Genomic DNA, 18,824 nt, shown 5'->3' with positions numbered 1-18,824 from the left:
TATATTTCAATTTAGCCCGTAGTGTATGGATCAAACATACATTTCACACAGTCATATTTTTAATAAACACCACACGAATTACTGATTATTTGTATTCATTTTATATAATAAAAACTGAATGATCAAAATGTAAAAATGCACAATGCCTATATGTGTGAGTAAAGAAAGAACAGTACAGCCAATGACAGTCTTTTATATTTCAAATTTATTGGGGACATTTACCCAAAAGTCCTTAAAGTACTAAGCATCCCACAAAATGTGATGTTTCCAAGTTGAATTTTACATTTTTGCAATGACATTTTATACAATCACTTCAATAAAAGAGCAATTGAAAACTTAAGGGGAAATCTGACAGTGTGCTGAAAATCTATGACAAAGATGTTTTGTGACATCAAATCTTTCACATACTGAATCTTTTAAACACATTGAGACAAGAAATAATTACTTTGTATTAGAGATCTGCTTAAAAGCTCAACACAGGATCTGTGATGTACTGTGTATAAGCAGGATTACAAGCAATGTTTAACTGTTAAACTGGAACTATGAAGTGTAGTGAACACCAAAAATAAACTATTTCTTTCTTCCTCCTCTCTCTTTAAGGGCAAGATGAATGACAGATCCATTGTTCATGTTGTAATAAGCCAGAGAGTTGGAATCTTTGATGAAAATACCCTGAAGAAAACAAACACAAAATGATATCTTATGTTTCAAGTACTTTTATACTGAATTATTTTATAATTAGCTATTAATGAGATCAATATTTTTGAAGCAATATTGATCATTGATATTGCATACGTATTACACATACCTCATACTGCAGTTTCTGTTTTCCAGCAGGCATACCAGTGGCCTCATGAATTTTAACCTTGATGACAGACACCTGTGAAAAAATAAAGGACAGCTTATTAACACAGGCACAGTTAATTTTACACAGTAACACAAAACATCAAAAAGTTTAGTTAGTATAAATAAATGTGTCGATGGGCTCAGACATTACCTGGTCTGTGAGAGGCAGGTTAAAGTTGAGCACTTGACCACTGAGCTTCCATTCAGTCTTGTCTTGCATGTTGGGTACCTGCACCTTAACTGCAACAGGTCCCTAAAAAGAAAACAAAAAATAAGCACTAAATAATTGTTTATAATTCACATGACACACCTTGATTTTATTTACTGCTTCTGCTTAGTGCACCTGGAAGTTTGTCACATCAATGTTTACCTTGTTCCTACGCAAGAACTCTTCCTCTGGAATCAGGTTGTCCTCGGTCTTCATCTTCTTGCTGGAGGGTTCATCATCGTGAGGAGGTGGAGGGTGAGAAGGAGGATGTGGGGCGGAAACACCACTGGGAGGTTGAGGAACCGGTGGAGCAGGTACAAACGCTATTTAACAGAGAAAAAAAAAGAGTGCTTTACAATTAATTCTGAAACTTCACAAAATTAGCCAACATAATAACCAGAATAAGTTTTGTTATTTAAGACACTCACCAGTAGGAACCACCATAGGTGGAGGTCTGGGTGCCATGATGTGTGGTGCGGGGGGTGGCATGGGCACAACATTGATGCGGGGGGCGTGCAGCATGGGCGGCATGGGGGCCAGAACCTGCCCGGGGGCCAGACGCACCACAGGGGCCACTGGGGGACGGGGTATAACCGGAACAGCCGGAAGCAAGGTGGTCCGCACTGGGGGAGCCATCTGAAAAACAAATGCATTATTAAATAAGACCAAGTTATGATACATTTATCTTCATAAATTCTTAAACAGAATCAGACTCACAACAGGCGTGGGTCCAGGCATGGTGTTGACTGGTGGGCTGGGTTTGGGCATACTGGGTGCTGCTGAGAGCAGAGGTGGCTGTGGCATCTCATTGGGCTTGCTGGGACCGATCTTCTCCTTGGTGTCGTCCTCTTGCACCAGACCTTTAGCTTTGTGGATGGCCTCAATCTGCTCCTGCAGGGTGATGTTAGCCTGAGCTGCTTGTTGAGTACGAGCCATACTGCCTGAGTGGCCATCCCATGTGACCTAAAAAAGATTAATTTGATGTTAGCTAAGCATTTGAAAAGTGGACCACATCCACCAGATCCCTACAAACAATTATGTACCTGCATAAAACTACCACATCTGTCTTACCTTCTCCTCTGGTTTCTGTATCTCCTCCTCTCCGATCTTCTTACCAATGGCCGTTTCTTCCACACCGAAGATATCTGTACGTCTCTCGGCCAGCTGTTTAAGGCTGCTCTCGATGTCCAGGCCGGGAGCGTACACCTCCTCCTCGATCTGACGCTCACGGATGCTTCGGTCACGCTGCTCCAGCCAGCGCGGGTCCAGCAGTCCGATGCGCATGTGCTCCTGCATCTTACTGGCTGGGATCCTCTCACCGGTAATTGGCGAGATGAGGTATTCATCAGAGGTGGTGACAGGAGCTTGAGGCTTAGAGGCTTAAAAGAAAAGAGATAGGTTGGAATGGAAAATCGAAGAGTAGAAACAATAAAAAAATATTAACTGTTGGGACTGATATTGTCAGTGTGTTTATAAAAAGATAACGTCAATTTCTTACCCTTGGGGTCGTAATCTCTGCGAATAATAACATGGTCTGGGGTGGGGGGCAGAGGAGGCGGCAGAGGGTTATCAGGAGGCAGAGGAGCCTTCATACCATCTTCATCTTCATCAGAGCCCTATTGAGAGAAGAATAACACATTGTAGTCAGTTACGGAGCAATAAACAATTAATATATTACTAAAAATTGCTTATTTACACTGATACAGGTCTATAAATCTCAAATATCATTTTAGCAACCCTGGCCGTCTCACCTCGTCCATGTCCTGCAGTTGTGTGTCTTGGTCCATCTGAGAGGTATGTCCATCTTGTCTGGTCTCCCTTTCATCCTCTTCATCTTCACTTTCCACCTCCATCTCAACCTCCTCGCTCTCTCCGAACTTCTCATAGCGCTCCTGGATCAAGATACGAGCACCCAGTTCCTCAGGGGTCGTAGGAGGAGGGAAATTACCTGCAATGTGCAAACATTTGCTTCTTTATCATACATCAAATGTGAGATCTGTATTGGTAATGATCACAACAACGCTCTTGAATCCAAGAAAATTAAGATTATGCTCACCCTGTTCATGAGGCTGAAAGTCCACAGTCTCCACAACTACAAAATCATGCCAGTCTATCTGAGCATAAGCCACTCTCTCCTTCTCTCGCTCCTCCTCTTCCTTCTTTCGCTCTCTTTCCTGAAATTTGGCCCACTCCACACGATGTCTCACCTGACAAAGTACGAAGAAGAGAGATGCAATATTACGTCAATCTGATCGCTGTGATCATCTTTCTTGTGACTTTCATGCCATTATGATAACATTTAATGCATCACACAGGCAAATTCCTTTTTGCATAAACATAATACACCAACTCCACACCATCCATTTCTTATGTACTTTGTATGCATTTTATAATAACCTGGTCTAGGACATCAGGAGGATTCTCTGCTTCCTTCTTCAATTTTATCAGAAGACCTTTTGGGGGGATCAAAACCTGGAGGCAAACAAAATAAGTTAAATTAATTGACTGTCACACTTGAATAACTCATTTTATACCCATAAAACTATTCTTTATATAACTGTACCAGGCATAATTTGCTTGTTTGCCAGTATTACTACCGTACCTTTGTGTACTGCTCGACCAGTTTGGTAAAGTAGTTGAACAAGCTGTGCTGAGGTCGCAGGAAGTCAAACTGGTAGTTCCTCTGCTCCTTTTGCATCAGCTGCGTCAGAAACTGACGACCATTTCGGGCGACAAACTGTGCAGTCAGCTTCACAACATCCAGATCAAAGGCGGAGATGGAGGGAGGGTCGGCCATGAACTCATATTCAGGTGGAGGCTCCTTGGGTACCATGCTTTCATGAATAACCTGCGCTTGAACCTAAGAACACAAACCCACAATTTATCAGCTCTTAATAACAGATCAATCTATGAAAAAGTCTTTTCCTTAACTTAATTCATTTTAAAGTCACTAAACAAAGCTAGGATGTTGCATTTTAAGTCAATAGCAGGTTCCTGACCTTCTGAGGAAGCTGTTGTGATGATGCTTGTTGTTGCATGACTTTAGGGACCGCCGCAGACGGTTCCTGAGCTTTACCCTCCTTGAATTCATTGACCTTGTGGCGGTAGTAGGCATGATAAGGGTCGGTAGGGTTGAGGAAGTTGAATTTCGGGTTGTTGATCTCATTCTGTCGAATTCTGGCTTCAAACTCTGGTCCATTTCTTAGAATGAAAGGAAAGTTGTTTATTAATAAGTGTAACAAGAGAACAATACTGAAACTTTGCATTACATAAAATGCATGATGTCATACCTGGCCACAAAGCTAGCTGTCTTGTCAACAATGTTTCGGACTTCAGGAGGTGGGTAGATGATTCCCACGATGGGCTTTGTGGCTGGAGTCTCTTCTTTCTGCTCATCGGGCTGCTTATTAAACATTATGAGAAGCTGTTTGGTGCGCTACGCAATGCCTCACATACAAAGCTTTATTACACACATATTTTTATAGTATTGCAAAAATACATAAATTCAAGAACTATGTTAATGCAATAAAAATATATTTATTTAAAAATTATAATGGAGATTTTAACTGGAAAAAGTTTAAACAGTACTATGATATACGTGAAGTCTATCCACTCTATTTATTACAGTTTATTCCATTCACTGTAAACATTATGGATTACGATCATGTTTGTATGCTTATGTGAATCAAACATGAGAAAAACAATATAAAACAGACACATATTTAAAGTAATATCTCTAAAACAAATAAATGGTGAACTAGTTAGCATCCTACCTTGTTGTTTGGCTCCGGCTGCACGATCTGCACAGGCCCAGGCGGCATGACTGCGACTCCACACGCGCTTCTCTGTCTGAATCAAACACACCAAAACAATACAAAAAGATTTTGTTTGTAGAGTGTGATTTGTTATATAAAAGCAATAGAGTCGTAAAAATTAGTGAATTTAGGTACACGGGTTAACTTTACTAACCTCTCGGCTGCGCCAACACAACGGCCACACAACAGAACCGACAGCGAAAGAAATCACTTCCGGTATCAAAGGTGACGGAGAATTGTGGGAAATGATGTTCAAACGAGTACGTGTGTTCGACTTTATGCAGCGCTGCGCAAGTCTGACCGGTTTGTGACATAAATGTACCGCGAGAGCAAGTGGACAGCTCAGCGTTTGAATCGCTCTCGCGATACTTTGTTATCAGACGCAAACTGATCTGCGCGGTGCTGCATTAAGTATGAGACGTAATGATTTAGTAACCATGGAGATCTGATGTAAATACGTCTAATGCCCATCTTATTGTTGTGGCAATTCCTAAAGAAAGTCACGTTTCAAGGCCTGTGCTGGTCTGTTGAACAATGACGCATCTTTTAGGTCGTCAGGACTGTATAGAGAGTCTTCGTAGAGATCTTATTGATTTACAGGGAGGAGTTCTGGATGTTTTCTCACAGACTGGACCTGTACTTTTCCCATCATGGAAGTTTCCCGATAAACTGTCATGTAATCTGGATCTGGTCAAGCTTTTGGGAGAGTATGATTATATAGATGGCGAGGAAGAGTTCAGTCAGCACTCACATATAGTTTTACTAGAGCTGGTAGTGGACAGGTAGGAAACTTTAACTTCAAAAACATTTTATTTTATTAAATATTATTAATTTATTATAGTTTTATTAGTAGCAAGCATTTGTGACACGTAAGTAGTATTTATACTCAATGCATTTAAATATGTAGGTTTGTATATTAATATAATGAATGGAGTATTTCAAGGTATGCATTATAAAGTAAAATTATGTTTTGTGGTGTTTTTGGTGAAGTAGATGTTGAACATGTTTATGTTCCCCATATGATTTGAAGTATTTATGTGTGTGTGTCAGGTTAATGCTTTTACTTCAGAGTTTTAATGTTCATGCTGAGCAGTTGCTTGGGAAGCAGAGAGCTTTATCATCTGGTCAAAATGGTGCTCCTCTTTCTATTGGTCCTTTGGTTAAACTTTATTGGAAAAACTTACTTCAATTTAGTCATCAGCAAGTTCAAAGGGTAAGAAGACTGATTAACTTCTATTATACATTTACATTAGCTGTTATCTATTAACAAAACAGTTAACAAAACTTGTAACCTTTTTTTTTTACTGTAACGATGCACTAAAACAAACATAAACATCAATTTAATTTTCCTAAATTCATTCATTCATTCAAGTTCACTTGCACAATATGATCTGTTTTTGCAGAGTAACAGTAATATACGTGAACACAGTCCTGAAACAGCACCAAGCACTTCTTCCATTAAAACACACCAAACACAGAGCACTTCTATGATTAGCATCTACAAAACCAATTCAAGCACTCCAGGTTCCACTTCCAACAGTAGAAGAGCATCTACCATATGTTCCTCTGTGTCATGCATCTCATCATCTACCCACACTGTGAGCTGTCAGACATCAGTGTCAAAGCCTGTGTCCTGTGAAACCTGTGCTTGTGTGCACGCGAGTATGAAGGAAACAGGTGAAGCTGTGATATCTCTGTGCCAGTCTTTGGGTTTGCCTTGCTCCCTGAAGGACCTGCTGGTGAACATGGATGAACCCATGAAGCTTGGTCACTTATCTGCATGTGATGTTTCTCATTGGGCGAGTGAGCAGCGTAGAGATATGAGCCGTGTGGGGAAACATGTCCTGGAGGTGAGTGATTGAATTTGGTAATTACATAATAAATAATATGTCCAATGTAATTTTGTTCATAGGGACATTCCACTTTTTTAAAAAATGTGCTAATTTTCCAGCTCCCCTAGAGTATATCACTACACCTGCTGCAGCCATGTTACAACAGCAAAGTCCTTGAATATTACGCCAGAATGAGAGTATAGTTCCTAGTCATATCTGCCTCGAAAATCACATGCGTGGGGCTTTGTTTTTGTCACATCACATTAAAGGGGTCATAGTGTAAACTTTTTCCATGTTTAAGTGGTATAATTGGGTCCACAGTGCTTCTATTAACCTCGAAAACGTGATAACGTGATAAGTAACTTTGTTTTGGTAAGCCATTTTTTGCAAGCATGTGAAAGATTAGGTCGTTCAGATTTCCCCTGTTTTGTGAGGTAGGTAGCAAGGCCAATTACGATAATACCGCCCCTTAATCTGCACTATTCAACCACAGCACTGCCATTTAGTGCAGAAAGAAAGAGATGGAGAGAAAAAATCATTGAAAGCATAATTGAGTTTCAATTTCAACAAACCACCATCATTGCGATCAGTGTCTGCATTTTATCAGCTCATTTGCATTTTTGCAAAACGGCACATTTTTGCTCGGACCTACAAAATGGGAATTTTAACATCCTATAATAAATTATCTGTGGGGTATTTTGAGCTAAAACTTCATATCAGCACTCTGGGGGCACCAAAGACTTATTTTACATCTGTAAAAAAATATCATACTATGACCCCTTTAACAAGAGAATCAAAACAGCATGTCTAATGAGACTGCTTTGGTTTAATGTGGATTAAAAAGGAGTGGGTTGATTTATTTCATTGTAGGGTTGTTGTGTTCACACACTGCCAGCACAGTTATGTCTAAACACCTTGTAAAAGTGGATTTTGCATAAAAGGTGCCCTTTAAAATCAAGATGCATTCGTTCAAATGTAGAGAAAGTGTGTAATCCAAAATCCTTGTTAATTGTAATCCTGTATCCTGTAATACTTTTAAAGAAGTACAATTATTTTATGTAGTCATCCAATATAATGTAATACATTATACAATCTTAAAACTGATTAGCATGTTAATATGAGAGAATAGATGGTTATTGATGGATGTATAGCATCAAATTGCTAAAAATGCTTGAGATGTCCTGTCAATTATCGTATACTGCAAGTGTCCATAATGATAACTACTGTATAAAACTACAGTATATTATTGATAAATATATTATATATAACACAAATATGAATAAATTACAATGTATTTAACATTGTACTGTACTTTACCTCCTAAAGTACTTTATTGAGTACCTGCTTAAGGTCATCTTTATTGCTTTGGTATTTTTTGTGGTTGTTCCCATTTTGGTTAATTTACAGTATGTTAAATTTCACTCATGCTTAATTTTAATTTGAGGTTAGAGAAACTGTGGAGCCACTGAAAAAGAAACTAAAAGAGATCGAGATTGAACGAGAGAATGTAAGAAAGCAGCTAACAGAGACAGTTTACAGAGAGAAGGAACAGAGGAGGAGAACGGAGGAGGAGTGGGAGCGCAGAATGAAGGAGGTGAAGGCCACAGAAGAGGGAGCTGTGAAGAAACTAAAGCAGGAGCAGGAGGAGTTAAAGAGAGGTGGGTACCCATGTCTGAATCTAATGTAAAAACAACCTTAAAATAACTGAAATAATCTGTCATTTTACATGTTGCTCTTAGGTATGATGCTGTTGGAGGACAAAAATACTGAATTAACAGAAGTAGTAAATTCGCAAACAGAGGCAATACAGAGTCTTGGTAAGTAGGGCATCATCATTAAAGTACTGTATGAAACAGTGGAACTGGAATAAAATCTGAATGACCTATTACCTATACATTAAGTTTGCTGTAGTATAAACTAATCAGTGCAGGCATCCATATTTCTCAAAGGGAATAAAGTGGTAAGTTTTGGGATGGTAATAGATTCTGCACTGATCCATATCTGTACAGAACGTGAGAGAGCATCATTAAAGGAAGAAGTTCTCCATCTACATTCACTTGAGACCATGTTAAGAGAGGTGAAGGAAAGAAAGGAAAACCTGGAGAAGGAGCTCAGAAGCACACAAGCACTGTTAGATAAAGAAAAAGCCAAGTCTCATAGCGTGCAACGACAGTATGAGGTGTGTTTTATAGCATATACTTATTTCTTGAGTATGTTTGATTTTAAAAGTGTATGAAAAAGTGTACCTAAATTCTTGCGTTCAATTCTTGCATAGGCGCTACAGGTGAAACAACATGCTCTGTGTAAGCGTGTAGATGTTCTGGTCCAGCAGACCGATGATCTACAGAGTAGTCTTGAAGAATGTGAGGACGAAAAAGTTGAGCTTGCTGATAAACTCACACAGATTATACAAGAAAAAGACACACTTCAAGAGCAACTCACACAGCAACAGGTAAAGCATGTACACACAGTCACTAATGTGTCACCTAGTCTTCTTCCATGCCCAGTGCCAACCCATTGCCCAAATCGTATGCCATTGGTTGAGCTATTGTTGTGTTAAAATATTTAAAAGAAGTAATTTTCACATATTTCTTTCTTTGTAGTCCACATGTAGTTCACTGTGTACAGAGAAAGAGAAACAGCAAGAGGAAATCTTAGAACTGGAGAAGAGTGTGTCTCATCTGAAAGAGATGTTAGCACAAGCTGCCCAGAGAGAGAGGATACTGGTGGCCTTTCCTGAACTGAACCCTCATCCACAAGCAAAACCTCTGAGTAAGAAATCTGAAGAATATAAAAAACACAAATCTATACTATCTATACCAACAATATCCATCAATCTGTCTTTCACAGCTACAGGTGATGTGATGTGTGATATGGAGCAACAGTTGAAAGCAATTTCATTGAGGATCAGGGTTCTGGAGCAGGAGAACGCCTCCCTGAACAGCAGTCTTGCCAGATTGAAAGACATTCAATGCAGAGGATACGAACCAGGATCTTCAGACTGTGGAAATGCTGAGATGGACAATGCGAGTGAAGCTGCAGATATTAGACCGCTGGACAACCCCACCACCTCCTCTTCCACCTCACCTTCCTCCATACTTCATCATCAGACGCTCTGCCTCTCTCTCAATCCAGATGCAGGAGAAACGTATATGAAAATCCGCCATGCTGCCAGCATCCGTTCTGCAGGCACACGCCGCAGGAGGAAGTGATGTCACTTAATGGATTAAACTAACTTGTATTTAATTCATTTGTATTACATTGATCATACATTGTACAGTACATTTACATTTCACATGTAAAAATATGTAAAAAAAAAAAAAAAAAGAATTAACCTTTCTTGTAGCATAAGTCAATGTGAAAAGCTGTCACTCTTCAGCCCAGTATGATGCAGAAAGAAGCTGATTGACAAATTATAATTTTTTTATTTACAAATTGTTAATATAATATTAATTTAAGCATTCATCTAAATAAAATTCTGTTTTTATTTATGATAAAATATATTATGGTAAATTGTGTTCATTTTTTGTGGACACTCACTGTTATACACTCTCCAGGCCGTACAGATTTCTTAACCTGTAAAAACCTGCCTTCTGTGGTTAATAAAACCGAAATTAATGCTGCGTTCCAGGCAGGTTTTTTAAACCCGTGAGTTACGACTTCAAAACCACGACTCACGACCTTATGCGTTCCAGGCAACCTGTAACTCGTGTTTTTACCTCCTTCTACCGGTGAAAGTGCACTGGAACGGCAGTCAAACCCGTGACTTCCCACCCGTGAACTCGTACTAGATCGATGTACTCCCAGTTCAGAGTCGTGAGTCGTTTTGAAGTCGTGAGTTACGGGTTACAGTTTGCCTGGAACGCAGCATAAATGATTTTGGGCAGGGCCGTCAGGACGGGTATCACATTACCGGCTGATTTATTTGTTCCCGCGCTTTACAAAGTTTGAATCTGGCCAACTGTTAGGCAGGAAAAATCTGTTTAAAAAACACGTCACGGTGGGCGCCTCGTGCATGTGCGGTCTGCTTCTGAAGTTTATATGGCTCATTAAATGTCATTATTGAGGAGAAATATTTTAACCCGCGGTCTTAGTTCAGTAATTTGGATTCTGCAGAAATCGTCGTGAGTATAGTTTACATCATATATTATTATAATAAACACAAATTTGTATGTATGTCTACGTCCACCACATATGTTATCTAACGTTATCAGGCTACATTCACGGGTCCTGGAGTCTTCTTGCTTTTATGCAAAGAAATATATTTGCATGTTTAGGCCACTGTATGATCCAACCGTATGATGATGCAGATGTTATTTATCCGGTAACTCAAGGTCTGCACACATCTCTCTGAAGTCTATGAAGTAACTTACATCGAGTAAAATGACTAGAAAATCTGTTAAAAGATGTAAAAACAAACCATCATCAGAAACACCCAGACGTCTGTATAAACGGTCAAGAGGTAAGTTAATTCAGAGTGTTATCTATTTTAAGTTAATGGTTGCAACAACCTTATACCTGTAACTAGTTAAAGACTGCGCTTGGTACTGCTATTCACAAATACTGTTGTACATCAGATGGGTTCATCAAGCTGGTTATTATAATGTGTCCCAATCTTTCCAGGCTCTTCAGCTGAAGAGGACCCAGAATCAGAAAACATACCTCCTAGTTCAACCCCTTCACAAAATAAATCTGGTGAGAAAACAACAAAAAAAAGGTTAAGTGTAAATTAAGATTATAGTCAATGTATGTTTACTCAATTGTTATGTTTTCAGATAATTATATATTATGTTGTATAATGTATGTTTTATTGCACCATTTAATATAAAATTAAAGCAAACATTAAACTGGATTACCATCATTTCTATAATTTTTTTCTCTCTTACATGTATAAATTGCCTAGTTGTCACTAATTGTGATTATTTCTGTATTGTTCCTTCAGTAAGAGAGATAAATGCAGTATTAGCAAGTCAAACCCCATCACATCTGAATATCACTGCAGCAGCAGATCAGGGAAGTCCAGTCAGTGCTCCAACTATAAGCAACACAAGTGTACAAGGAAACATAATCATAAAACATAACTGTAAGTTAAGATGTCATTCTGGAGGTTTTTTTCATTATCAAATTCAAAATAGCTGTGATTTGTAAAACACATGTGAGTTGTTAAAACATATTTGATTATCTAATGAAAACATTCAGCCTTTTTAGTAACAGTGGTGGTGCCTAATTCTGATAATCAACTTTCATCTGAGGTAAGGCAGACATCAAAATTATTCTTATTTGTTGATATGACATTTAAAACTTACAAAAATTATATTTTCTATACATTTCATATTTATATTATATTATTTCATATTATATTTAAGTTCAACCCTTTGTTTCAACATTAGTGCAACATCTGTATGTACAGTATACTGAATCTGAATTGCTCTGTGAAACGTGACATTTGCTCCTCCATTTTTCTTTCTGAGTGTCACTCAAAAAGTGTAAAAGATGAAGTGGATGAACAGAATCAGATTATTCCTCACAAGACTAAAGAGTAAGTCACATTGTTCTCATGAAAAGAATGTCGTGCTTCTCATAGGATCAAATATTTTTACATACATTTTAGAATATAATAAAATAAATAAAATAATGTGCATTTTTAAAAATACTGTAACATGAAGGTGTCAGTACGGTTTGTGTGGTTAAATAATTGTTCTGTTTGTTTTTAATCGGATGAGACAAGTGTTTTTTAGATCAAGCGCAGCTTTTTTGCCTCATTGCACTGAATTAGGAGAATTGTAGTGTATATATTAATAAGAAAAATCTTTTATTGATCAGTTGTGTTTTTATCGTATAAGCAATATGAAACAACATTTCTTTTAGGATCCTTCAGAAACCGGAAAACTCCCAGATTTTACATTATCGGTCAAGGTCAAGGTGCCTGACCTATGGAGATAGTGTGGTGGACCAACCTACATTAACTCTTGCAGAGGTGAAAAAGAACACAAATTACTTGAGAGAGGTCAGTATATGAAATACCATATTTGACAGATGAAACCCTTTAATGTGTGGTATTTCCTTGCAAATGGTTCCTTAAAGGACTACAGACAGGGTTCCCACGCGTCCTCTAACACCTGGAATTCCTGGAAATGTAATGGTTAACTATTCAGTTCTTAAAAACACATGGAAAATTAAAGAAAACTGGAAAATCTTGAAGTTGTCCTGGATTTTTAAAAACGTTCTTATTTAAAGGGATAGTTCACAAAAAATTCTGTCATCATTTACATTTTATAATTTTGCAGATGATTTTATTTAAAGTGACTTACAATAAGTATGCACTGGGCAGCTATCACTGCAAAGCAAACAGGGGTAAAGTGCCTTGCTCAAGGGCACTTCAGTCAGTCCAGTTCGAACTAGGGATGTGCACGAACGTTCGAATATTCGTTTCTGAAAAATAATCAAATGCTATTCCATTATCTGCATTTTTCATAAGAAAAGAAAACTGTCACCAGGGTTAAGCCTTTATTAAAATTGTCTCGTCTTATTTAACTCCTTATTTTTCATATGTAATGAAGTTATTTGTAGGCTATGCGTTCCTAGCATCCCAAGCTATAGTTCAAATATCTGCCAAATGCGTATTAAATGCACACAGCGGCCTGCAAAGAACACATGACATAACTGGTGAGCATCAGAATCCAATAACCTTACCGGTACATAATTTCATTAAAATTTAATAAAACAATGTAATATTAAATTTAATGTTTAACTTTGATTTATGTATTACCATAACCTATTGGAGCAGTTTTTGTGCACTAAAGTATCAAACCATTTGCTTTATTTATTATCATTATAAAAGCAGATATTCTTGTCAGATCAGGATTGTTACACAAGGAGTTAGCAGTACGATTAAGCTCTGCTCAGATTTAAATACAGGTTTTTTTCATTTGCAAATTTTTTTAACATAAACTATATAGAGAATATAATATTGGTGTGTTAAAAATATTCAATGATATTATAAGCTTGATGTTAAATTGTGACCAAAAGGCAGGGTCCATGATCTCTGAAAGCCAATGTTGACATTTGAAATCACCTAAAATAAACACACCCTGTACCCCAATAGAATTTGGACTTTCTTTTGATAGACCCGCCCCACACATACGCAACCCAGGCAATGATGTTGTTTAGTAGACACGCCACTTACTGCTGATTGGCTACAAGTGTGTTTTGGTAGTCGGCATGACTCCCTTTTCCAAAGCGTTTTTCAAAAATCGTGCACTCTGCCTTGAAAAAAAATTTACCAAATGACATCTTAAAGGAATAGTCTACCCTTTTGCCATATTAAACTATGTTATTACCTCAACCTAGACGAATTAATACATACCTATCTTTTTTCAATGCGTGCACTGTACAGCGCGTTGTGAATGTGTTAGCATTTAGCCTAGACCCATTCATTCCTATGGTACCAAACAGGGAAGCCACCAAACACTTCCGTGTTTTCCCTATTTAAAGACTGTTACATGAGGAGTTATACCAGTAAGTATGGTGCCACAAAATAAAACTTTTTTTTGGTACCATAGGAATGAATGGGGCTAGGCTAAATGCTAACACATTCACAACGCCCTGTACAGTGCACGCATTGAAAAAAGATAGGTATGTATTAATTCGTCTAGGTTGAGGTAATAACATAGTTTAATATGGCAAAAGGGTAGACTATTCCTTTAACTTAATTTTATTCGAATGCTTGCTTTTTATGAGCTCAAATATTAGAATATGAAATTATTGAAGACTAACTATCCCCAGTTGGAACCAGTCCGACTCTACCTGACCTTCACTGACCTACAGATTATTCCGAACCTGTATATATTTTTTCTTTGTTCTGCTGAACCCAAAGGAAAATATTTGGAAGAATGTGAGTAACCAAACATTATTATACGTATTACATATTATCTTATCAGCTATTATTTTGCCTATGAAAGCAGTAAAATTAGGTCTGTTTAGTTATTTAACTGATGACAGAATTTTTGTTATTATTGGACTATCCCCTCAAGTAACAAGCAATAACATTTAGAGTTTGGCTAAAAAAGTTTTTGTTAGCAGAAAGCGCTCTGTTTTGGAATGCCAAGTTGAAGTAAGCTGGTTTCAGACTATGATTTTAGGCTATCCGGACATAAAATGACCATTGTGAAACAGTCATGGCAATTTATGTGGTCCTGGCTCCTAAATGTTGGTCCTAAGTCTACTGGATATGCTGGCAATCAGTTGCCAATGATTGTTTACAACCAGTGCACCCTGATGACATTTACTGACTTGGGCCGTAAACGCTTTAGTCATCATGTCATCATTGTACAGTCTACAAATATGTCATATTTATGTGTATTAGATCTACGTCATGCAGCGTGACCTTTCATAATCTTATAAGATAATTGAAATTTCATTGTCTGTAGCAGGCTTTACCCTTTAATTCTCTTTATGCCATAGTGATGCTGCCATGCTACATGTCTTGGACAGGGACTTTACTGTGTGCATGTTATTTGTAAAAGAGATCTTGTCCGTATAGAGCTTGCTTTAGTGATATTTAAAAGGTCCTGGAAAGTTGAGGAACGTCCTGGAAATTGATCTCTGAAAAAGAGTGGGAACCCTGACAGACGTGTACCCTTCAATACTCCTATAAAATCCCTTAACAGAAAAACTGAATATTTTCATATTTCAAAAAATCCCACGTTCCGTGTGTAGTGCATTCTGAGTCTATGACGTGTAATGGTTTTCATAAAATATTACTACAGTTTACTAATAGTATGGTATCTACTATAGTTTTTCATGTTTTACTCTCCACTCCCAGCTTCTTACCTCTCAGATCATGTTTATTTTGATAATCTTTCATTTGTATGTTTTGTATTGTTCATCATTTATATCACTGTCCGGTTTATATTGAAAGGGCAAAACAGAAGACGTTAATGTTCTAATGCAGATGCCACCTACTGTCTGTATGCATTTATAATCCTCTGTTTCACATCATTTTACATTATCTACTGATTAAAGACTTATGTTTAACTCGCTTTAGCATAAATAAAACGGCAACCTTTTGACTTCATGTATTGCGATGTAACAAAATCCTGGCCTAATTGAAAAGAGTTTTTAAACCATATTTCAAGTTTATTGAAACTATGAAATTTGTACTGTTTTTAATTTCACATTCATATAGTCCAAGTGTTATATGTAAAGTATTTTAAATTGTTTTTAGTAAAAGATTAGTTCAATTAGTTCAATATATCCATAAAACTCAGCACTTTAAATTTACACGCAAGATTGCAACACTTTTTCTTCAAATAGCGGATTTAAATAAACGATTTCTTCACTTAGACATAACAATCACCCTAATATATCACTTGCATAGTGTATTTCCTCATGATTAATAAAAGTCATAGTCTTATTAGCAGGTGCAAGTCAGTGTATGCTTTTCTTCATTGTTTGCAGTATGATTTCTTTAATTATGGTAATATGATTATTTTTAGATTACTACAACTGGGAAGATCTTAGAGACGCGACCACCAATCAACATTCAGCAGTGTGAAGAAGAGATGAATTGGTCTCACTATGCCTTGTATGATAATACAGCAACAGTTCACCTGAGTTTGGCAGATACTTTTAAAGTAAACCTCGGTCAGTGGTATAGATTTAAAAGTGTTTCTATTTGTGACTTTGGTAAAGGAAATGTGCTTTGTTCAACTGGGTTCACAAAACTTAAGTCGTTTACTCCTTTGAGAGACAATATACAGGACCCTAAAGAGACGGTTATATCAGGCGGGGTCACTGAGGCATTAGTGAACTTTGAATATTTCTGTTCGTGTGGAGCTGTAGTCACTCTGTCAGACACCAAATTGTTTCGCATCAAATGCGGCGAGTGCAAAAAGAGCTGCAGATGTGCAAATGTTCGAAACAAGGCCAAGGCTGAAGTCACCATAAAACAGACCAATGGAGCTGACCAGAGAGTTGTGTTAACTGATGAACTACTGCACTCCATTGTCAACTTTAAGAAAGAGGGATTCTGGGACAATCATCAGCTGGAGGATAAACTGCTAGAGGTTGAGAAAATGACTGTGATCTGTGTGGATGGTGAACCGGAACCGCAGCGTGTACAGATTGAACCAGTGGATAAAGCCAAAGACAGTTGGTATGTGACTGGGTGTAAACGTATAAAAAGTCTATGTTTACTCTCATAAAGCTTTGTCTTACCTCAAATCCATCATGGACCTTCCAGCAGCTCTGTAGATGATCCATGGGACACCACTCTCATTGGGCTTATCACATAAAGGGTTGGTGGACTTCTATGCTTCCATCATTGAATTTATATTCATCTGCTTTATCACCATTTGTTTTGCTGCTGCCATTGCCAAGAACAAAGGTCAGGGTTCCCGCAGGGTCTTAAAAAGTCTTAAAAAGTCTAAAATTCAGAAAGTTAAATTTAAGGCCATAAAAGTCTTAAAAACGGCCAGATTTTCATCCTAGGTCTTAAATTTAATTAACCCAAGTCTTAAATTTCTTACCTCCGTTTATTCCTGAAAAGATTTGTCCAAAAAAATATAATGTTTTGAGAATTTCTGAGAACATTGTGTCGCGTTGGTCTTAAATTTCACTCATAATGGTCTTAAAAAGGTCTTAAAAAGTCTTAAATTTGACTTGGTGAAACCTGCAGCAACCCTGAATGTGTCAAAGATTTCATAGCTGAGAAGGGGAGCACACAGGTCAGACTGCTATAAAGAAAGCACCTTGTGACCTCAATTTGTGTCATTTCTGTCATCTCACTCACTTTAAACATCGTACACTAATGACCAGTGAATGTCCCTTCCTTTAGTGATATTTGAATATTTTTGTAACAATTTTTTTATTTTATTGTAGATGATAGTCATTGTTAAAGGAATAGTCTACTCATTTTTAATATTAAACTATGTTATTACCTTAACTAAGAAGAGTTGATACATCCCTCTATCATCTTAGTGCGTGCACGTAAGCGCTGGAGCGCGCTGCGACACTTCGATAGCATTTAGCTTAGCCCCATTCATTCAATGGTACCAAACAGAGATAAAGTTAGAAGTGACCAAACACATCAACGTTTTTCCTATTTAAGACGAGTAGTTATACGAGCAAGTTTGGTGGTACAAAGTAAAACGTAGCGCTTTTGTAAGCGGATTTAATAGAGGAACTATATTGTATGGTGGAATAGCACTTTTGAAAGTACTTCGACTCGGCGCAGTAACACCCTCCCTCTCCCATTATGAGAGGGAGAAGGGGAGCGGATTTTTCAGCAGAAATTTTTTTTTGGCAGAAAAAATACTCTTTTTGATATAAAATGTTTCACAGCATTCATTGAAATTTATTGGTTAGATGCAGAAGTCAAAAGCCTGTTTATAGAAATGAGTGTGATACAAATGTTTTGTAGACTTTTTTAGTAAATTAAAAGAAAAAATGAATCTGGTAAATAAAATATTCACAATATTTGCAATATAAATCAAAATAAAATGCATAAAATAACATTTAGATTAGAACCAAGTGTCTGAGCCAAAGTTGGTGGCATCAAAGTTGCATACTGCCAGTGCATGTCCATGCACAGTTACTTTGAGTTAGTTTTTGCTAGTTTAATTGTTTATCTCCCATGTAATTCATCTAGTTCCTGTACTATACTTCTTCATGATTACTCTCTTGCCACGTAAATGTGTCTCACCACAAGGTGGCAAAATCTATGTGTGATGCTGCCTGTGAAAACCCAGCTAAAGTCTTTTTTTCTGATTTACTGTCAATCATCCTACATAATGTAAATAACATTCTGTGAAAATATAACTTTAATATCTTTAATACTTACTAAGATCATGTCACAGATTAAAGTCAATGAGTGAATTTCAAACTTTGATGCTCCTAATCTCTTTATTAGATTACGAGACTTTAGACTGGATTTCACACAAGATTAAAAAATTATGAAATTTCAAGAGTTTTTTCTTTGTCATTGTTGCTCATCAATGTTTTTGTCATACCTGTTTATACAGAACACTTTATTAGCAACACAAAACCTTATGCATGTTCTAAAATGTTTACTTGTTGCATATGCCTACAGAAAGATATTTTCAATAAATGTTGTCATCTGTG

General features: G+C 37.3%; 3 protein-coding genes across 7 annotated transcripts; 2 read left to right on the top strand and 1 right to left on the bottom strand.

The window, feature by feature from the left end:
* Nucleotides 1–182: 182 nt before the first annotated feature.
* sf3a1 (splicing factor 3a, subunit 1) lies at nucleotides 183–5,106 on the bottom strand. Of its 4 annotated transcripts, none has more exons than XM_073816251.1 (16): nucleotides 5,025–5,106; nucleotides 4,828–4,918; nucleotides 4,345–4,457; nucleotides 4,054–4,255; nucleotides 3,657–3,914; nucleotides 3,452–3,526; nucleotides 3,111–3,261; nucleotides 2,806–3,002; nucleotides 2,553–2,670; nucleotides 2,126–2,433; nucleotides 1,772–2,017; nucleotides 1,483–1,690; nucleotides 1,217–1,377; nucleotides 998–1,099; nucleotides 809–880; nucleotides 183–672 (listed from the first exon to the last, which is right to left on the bottom strand). In XM_073816251.1, exons 2-16 carry the CDS (start codon nucleotides 4,873–4,875, stop codon nucleotides 571–573), a joined length of 2,361 nt encoding a protein of 786 aa, XP_073672352.1. In that variant the 5' UTR covers nucleotides 4,876–4,918; nucleotides 5,025–5,106; the 3' UTR covers nucleotides 183–570. The 4 variants fall into 4 exon arrangements, with proteins under 4 accessions (XP_073672352.1, XP_073672353.1, XP_065116109.2 ...); XM_073816252.1 differs by having other exon boundaries at nucleotides 4,345–4,454; XM_065260037.2 differs by having other exon boundaries at nucleotides 4,828–4,903; nucleotides 5,024–5,094.
* Nucleotides 5,107–5,329: 223 nt separating this feature from the next.
* ccdc157 (coiled-coil domain containing 157) lies at nucleotides 5,330–10,096 on the top strand. The gene is made up of 9 exons (XM_065247957.2): nucleotides 5,330–5,651; nucleotides 5,920–6,082; nucleotides 6,273–6,719; nucleotides 8,146–8,359; nucleotides 8,441–8,518; nucleotides 8,711–8,880; nucleotides 8,977–9,153; nucleotides 9,305–9,473; nucleotides 9,552–10,096. The coding sequence occupies exons 1-9, from the start codon at nucleotides 5,404–5,406 to the stop codon at nucleotides 9,911–9,913; spliced, it is 2,028 nt and encodes a 675-aa protein (XP_065104029.1). The 5' UTR covers nucleotides 5,330–5,403; the 3' UTR covers nucleotides 9,914–10,096.
* A 573-nt stretch (nucleotides 10,097–10,669) lies between these two features.
* On the top strand, nucleotides 10,670–18,780 carry LOC135729662 (uncharacterized). Of its 2 annotated transcripts, none has more exons than XM_065247468.2 (8): nucleotides 10,670–10,822; nucleotides 11,036–11,163; nucleotides 11,325–11,396; nucleotides 11,644–11,784; nucleotides 11,901–11,953; nucleotides 12,173–12,240; nucleotides 12,570–12,708; nucleotides 16,199–18,780. In XM_065247468.2, exons 2-8 carry the CDS (start codon nucleotides 11,085–11,087, stop codon nucleotides 16,904–16,906), a joined length of 1,260 nt encoding a protein of 419 aa, XP_065103540.1. In that variant the 5' UTR covers nucleotides 10,670–10,822; nucleotides 11,036–11,084; the 3' UTR covers nucleotides 16,907–18,780. The 2 variants fall into 2 exon arrangements, with proteins under 2 accessions (XP_065103540.1, XP_065103539.1); XM_065247467.2 differs by having other exon boundaries at nucleotides 10,670–10,825.
* The last annotated feature ends 44 nt before the right edge of the window (nucleotides 18,781–18,824 follow it).

The sequence above is a fragment of the Paramisgurnus dabryanus genome, chromosome 11, assembly GCF_030506205.2.
Source record: "Paramisgurnus dabryanus chromosome 11, PD_genome_1.1, whole genome shotgun sequence".
NCBI classification, from domain to species: Eukaryota; Metazoa; Chordata; class Actinopteri; order Cypriniformes; family Cobitidae; genus Paramisgurnus; species Paramisgurnus dabryanus.
The sequence above is the reverse complement of the archived record's forward strand: the minus strand, read 5'-3'. Positions and strand labels throughout refer to the sequence as shown.

What these genes read in the sequence shown, in the direction of transcription:
- LOC135729662 (XM_065247468.2), top strand. Translation starts at nt 11,085, where the DNA reads ATGACTAGAAAATCTGTTAAAAGATGTAAAAACAAACCATCATCAGAA. An exon ending in TCTGTATAAACGGTCAAGAG is followed by an intron (nt 11,164 to 11,324) that starts GTAAGTTAATTC and finishes CAATCTTTCCAG; the next exon opens with GCTCTTCAGCTGAAGAGGAC. An exon ending in ATAATCAACTTTCATCTGAG is followed by an intron (nt 11,954 to 12,172) that starts GTAAGGCAGACA and finishes TTTCTTTCTGAG; the next exon opens with TGTCACTCAAAAAGTGTAAA.
- sf3a1 (XM_073816251.1), bottom strand. Translation starts at nt 4,875, where the DNA reads ATGCCGCCTGGGCCTGTGCAGATCGTGCAGCCGGAGCCAAACAACAAG. An exon ending in CAGAGATTACGACCCCAAGG is followed by an intron (nt 2,434 to 2,552) that starts GTAAGAAATTGA and finishes TTTTCTTTTAAG; the next exon opens with CCTCTAAGCCTCAAGCTCCT. An exon ending in ACCTGCCTCTCACAGACCAG is followed by an intron (nt 881 to 997) that starts GTAATGTCTGAG and finishes ATTTTTTCACAG; the next exon opens with GTGTCTGTCATCAAGGTTAA.
- ccdc157 (XM_065247957.2), top strand. Translation starts at nt 5,404, where the DNA reads ATGACGCATCTTTTAGGTCGTCAGGACTGTATAGAGAGTCTTCGTAGA. An exon ending in TGGGGAAACATGTCCTGGAG is followed by an intron (nt 6,720 to 8,145) that starts GTGAGTGATTGA and finishes TTTTAATTTGAG; the next exon opens with GTTAGAGAAACTGTGGAGCC. An exon ending in TCCACAAGCAAAACCTCTGA is followed by an intron (nt 9,474 to 9,551) that starts GTAAGAAATCTG and finishes TGTCTTTCACAG; the next exon opens with CTACAGGTGATGTGATGTGT.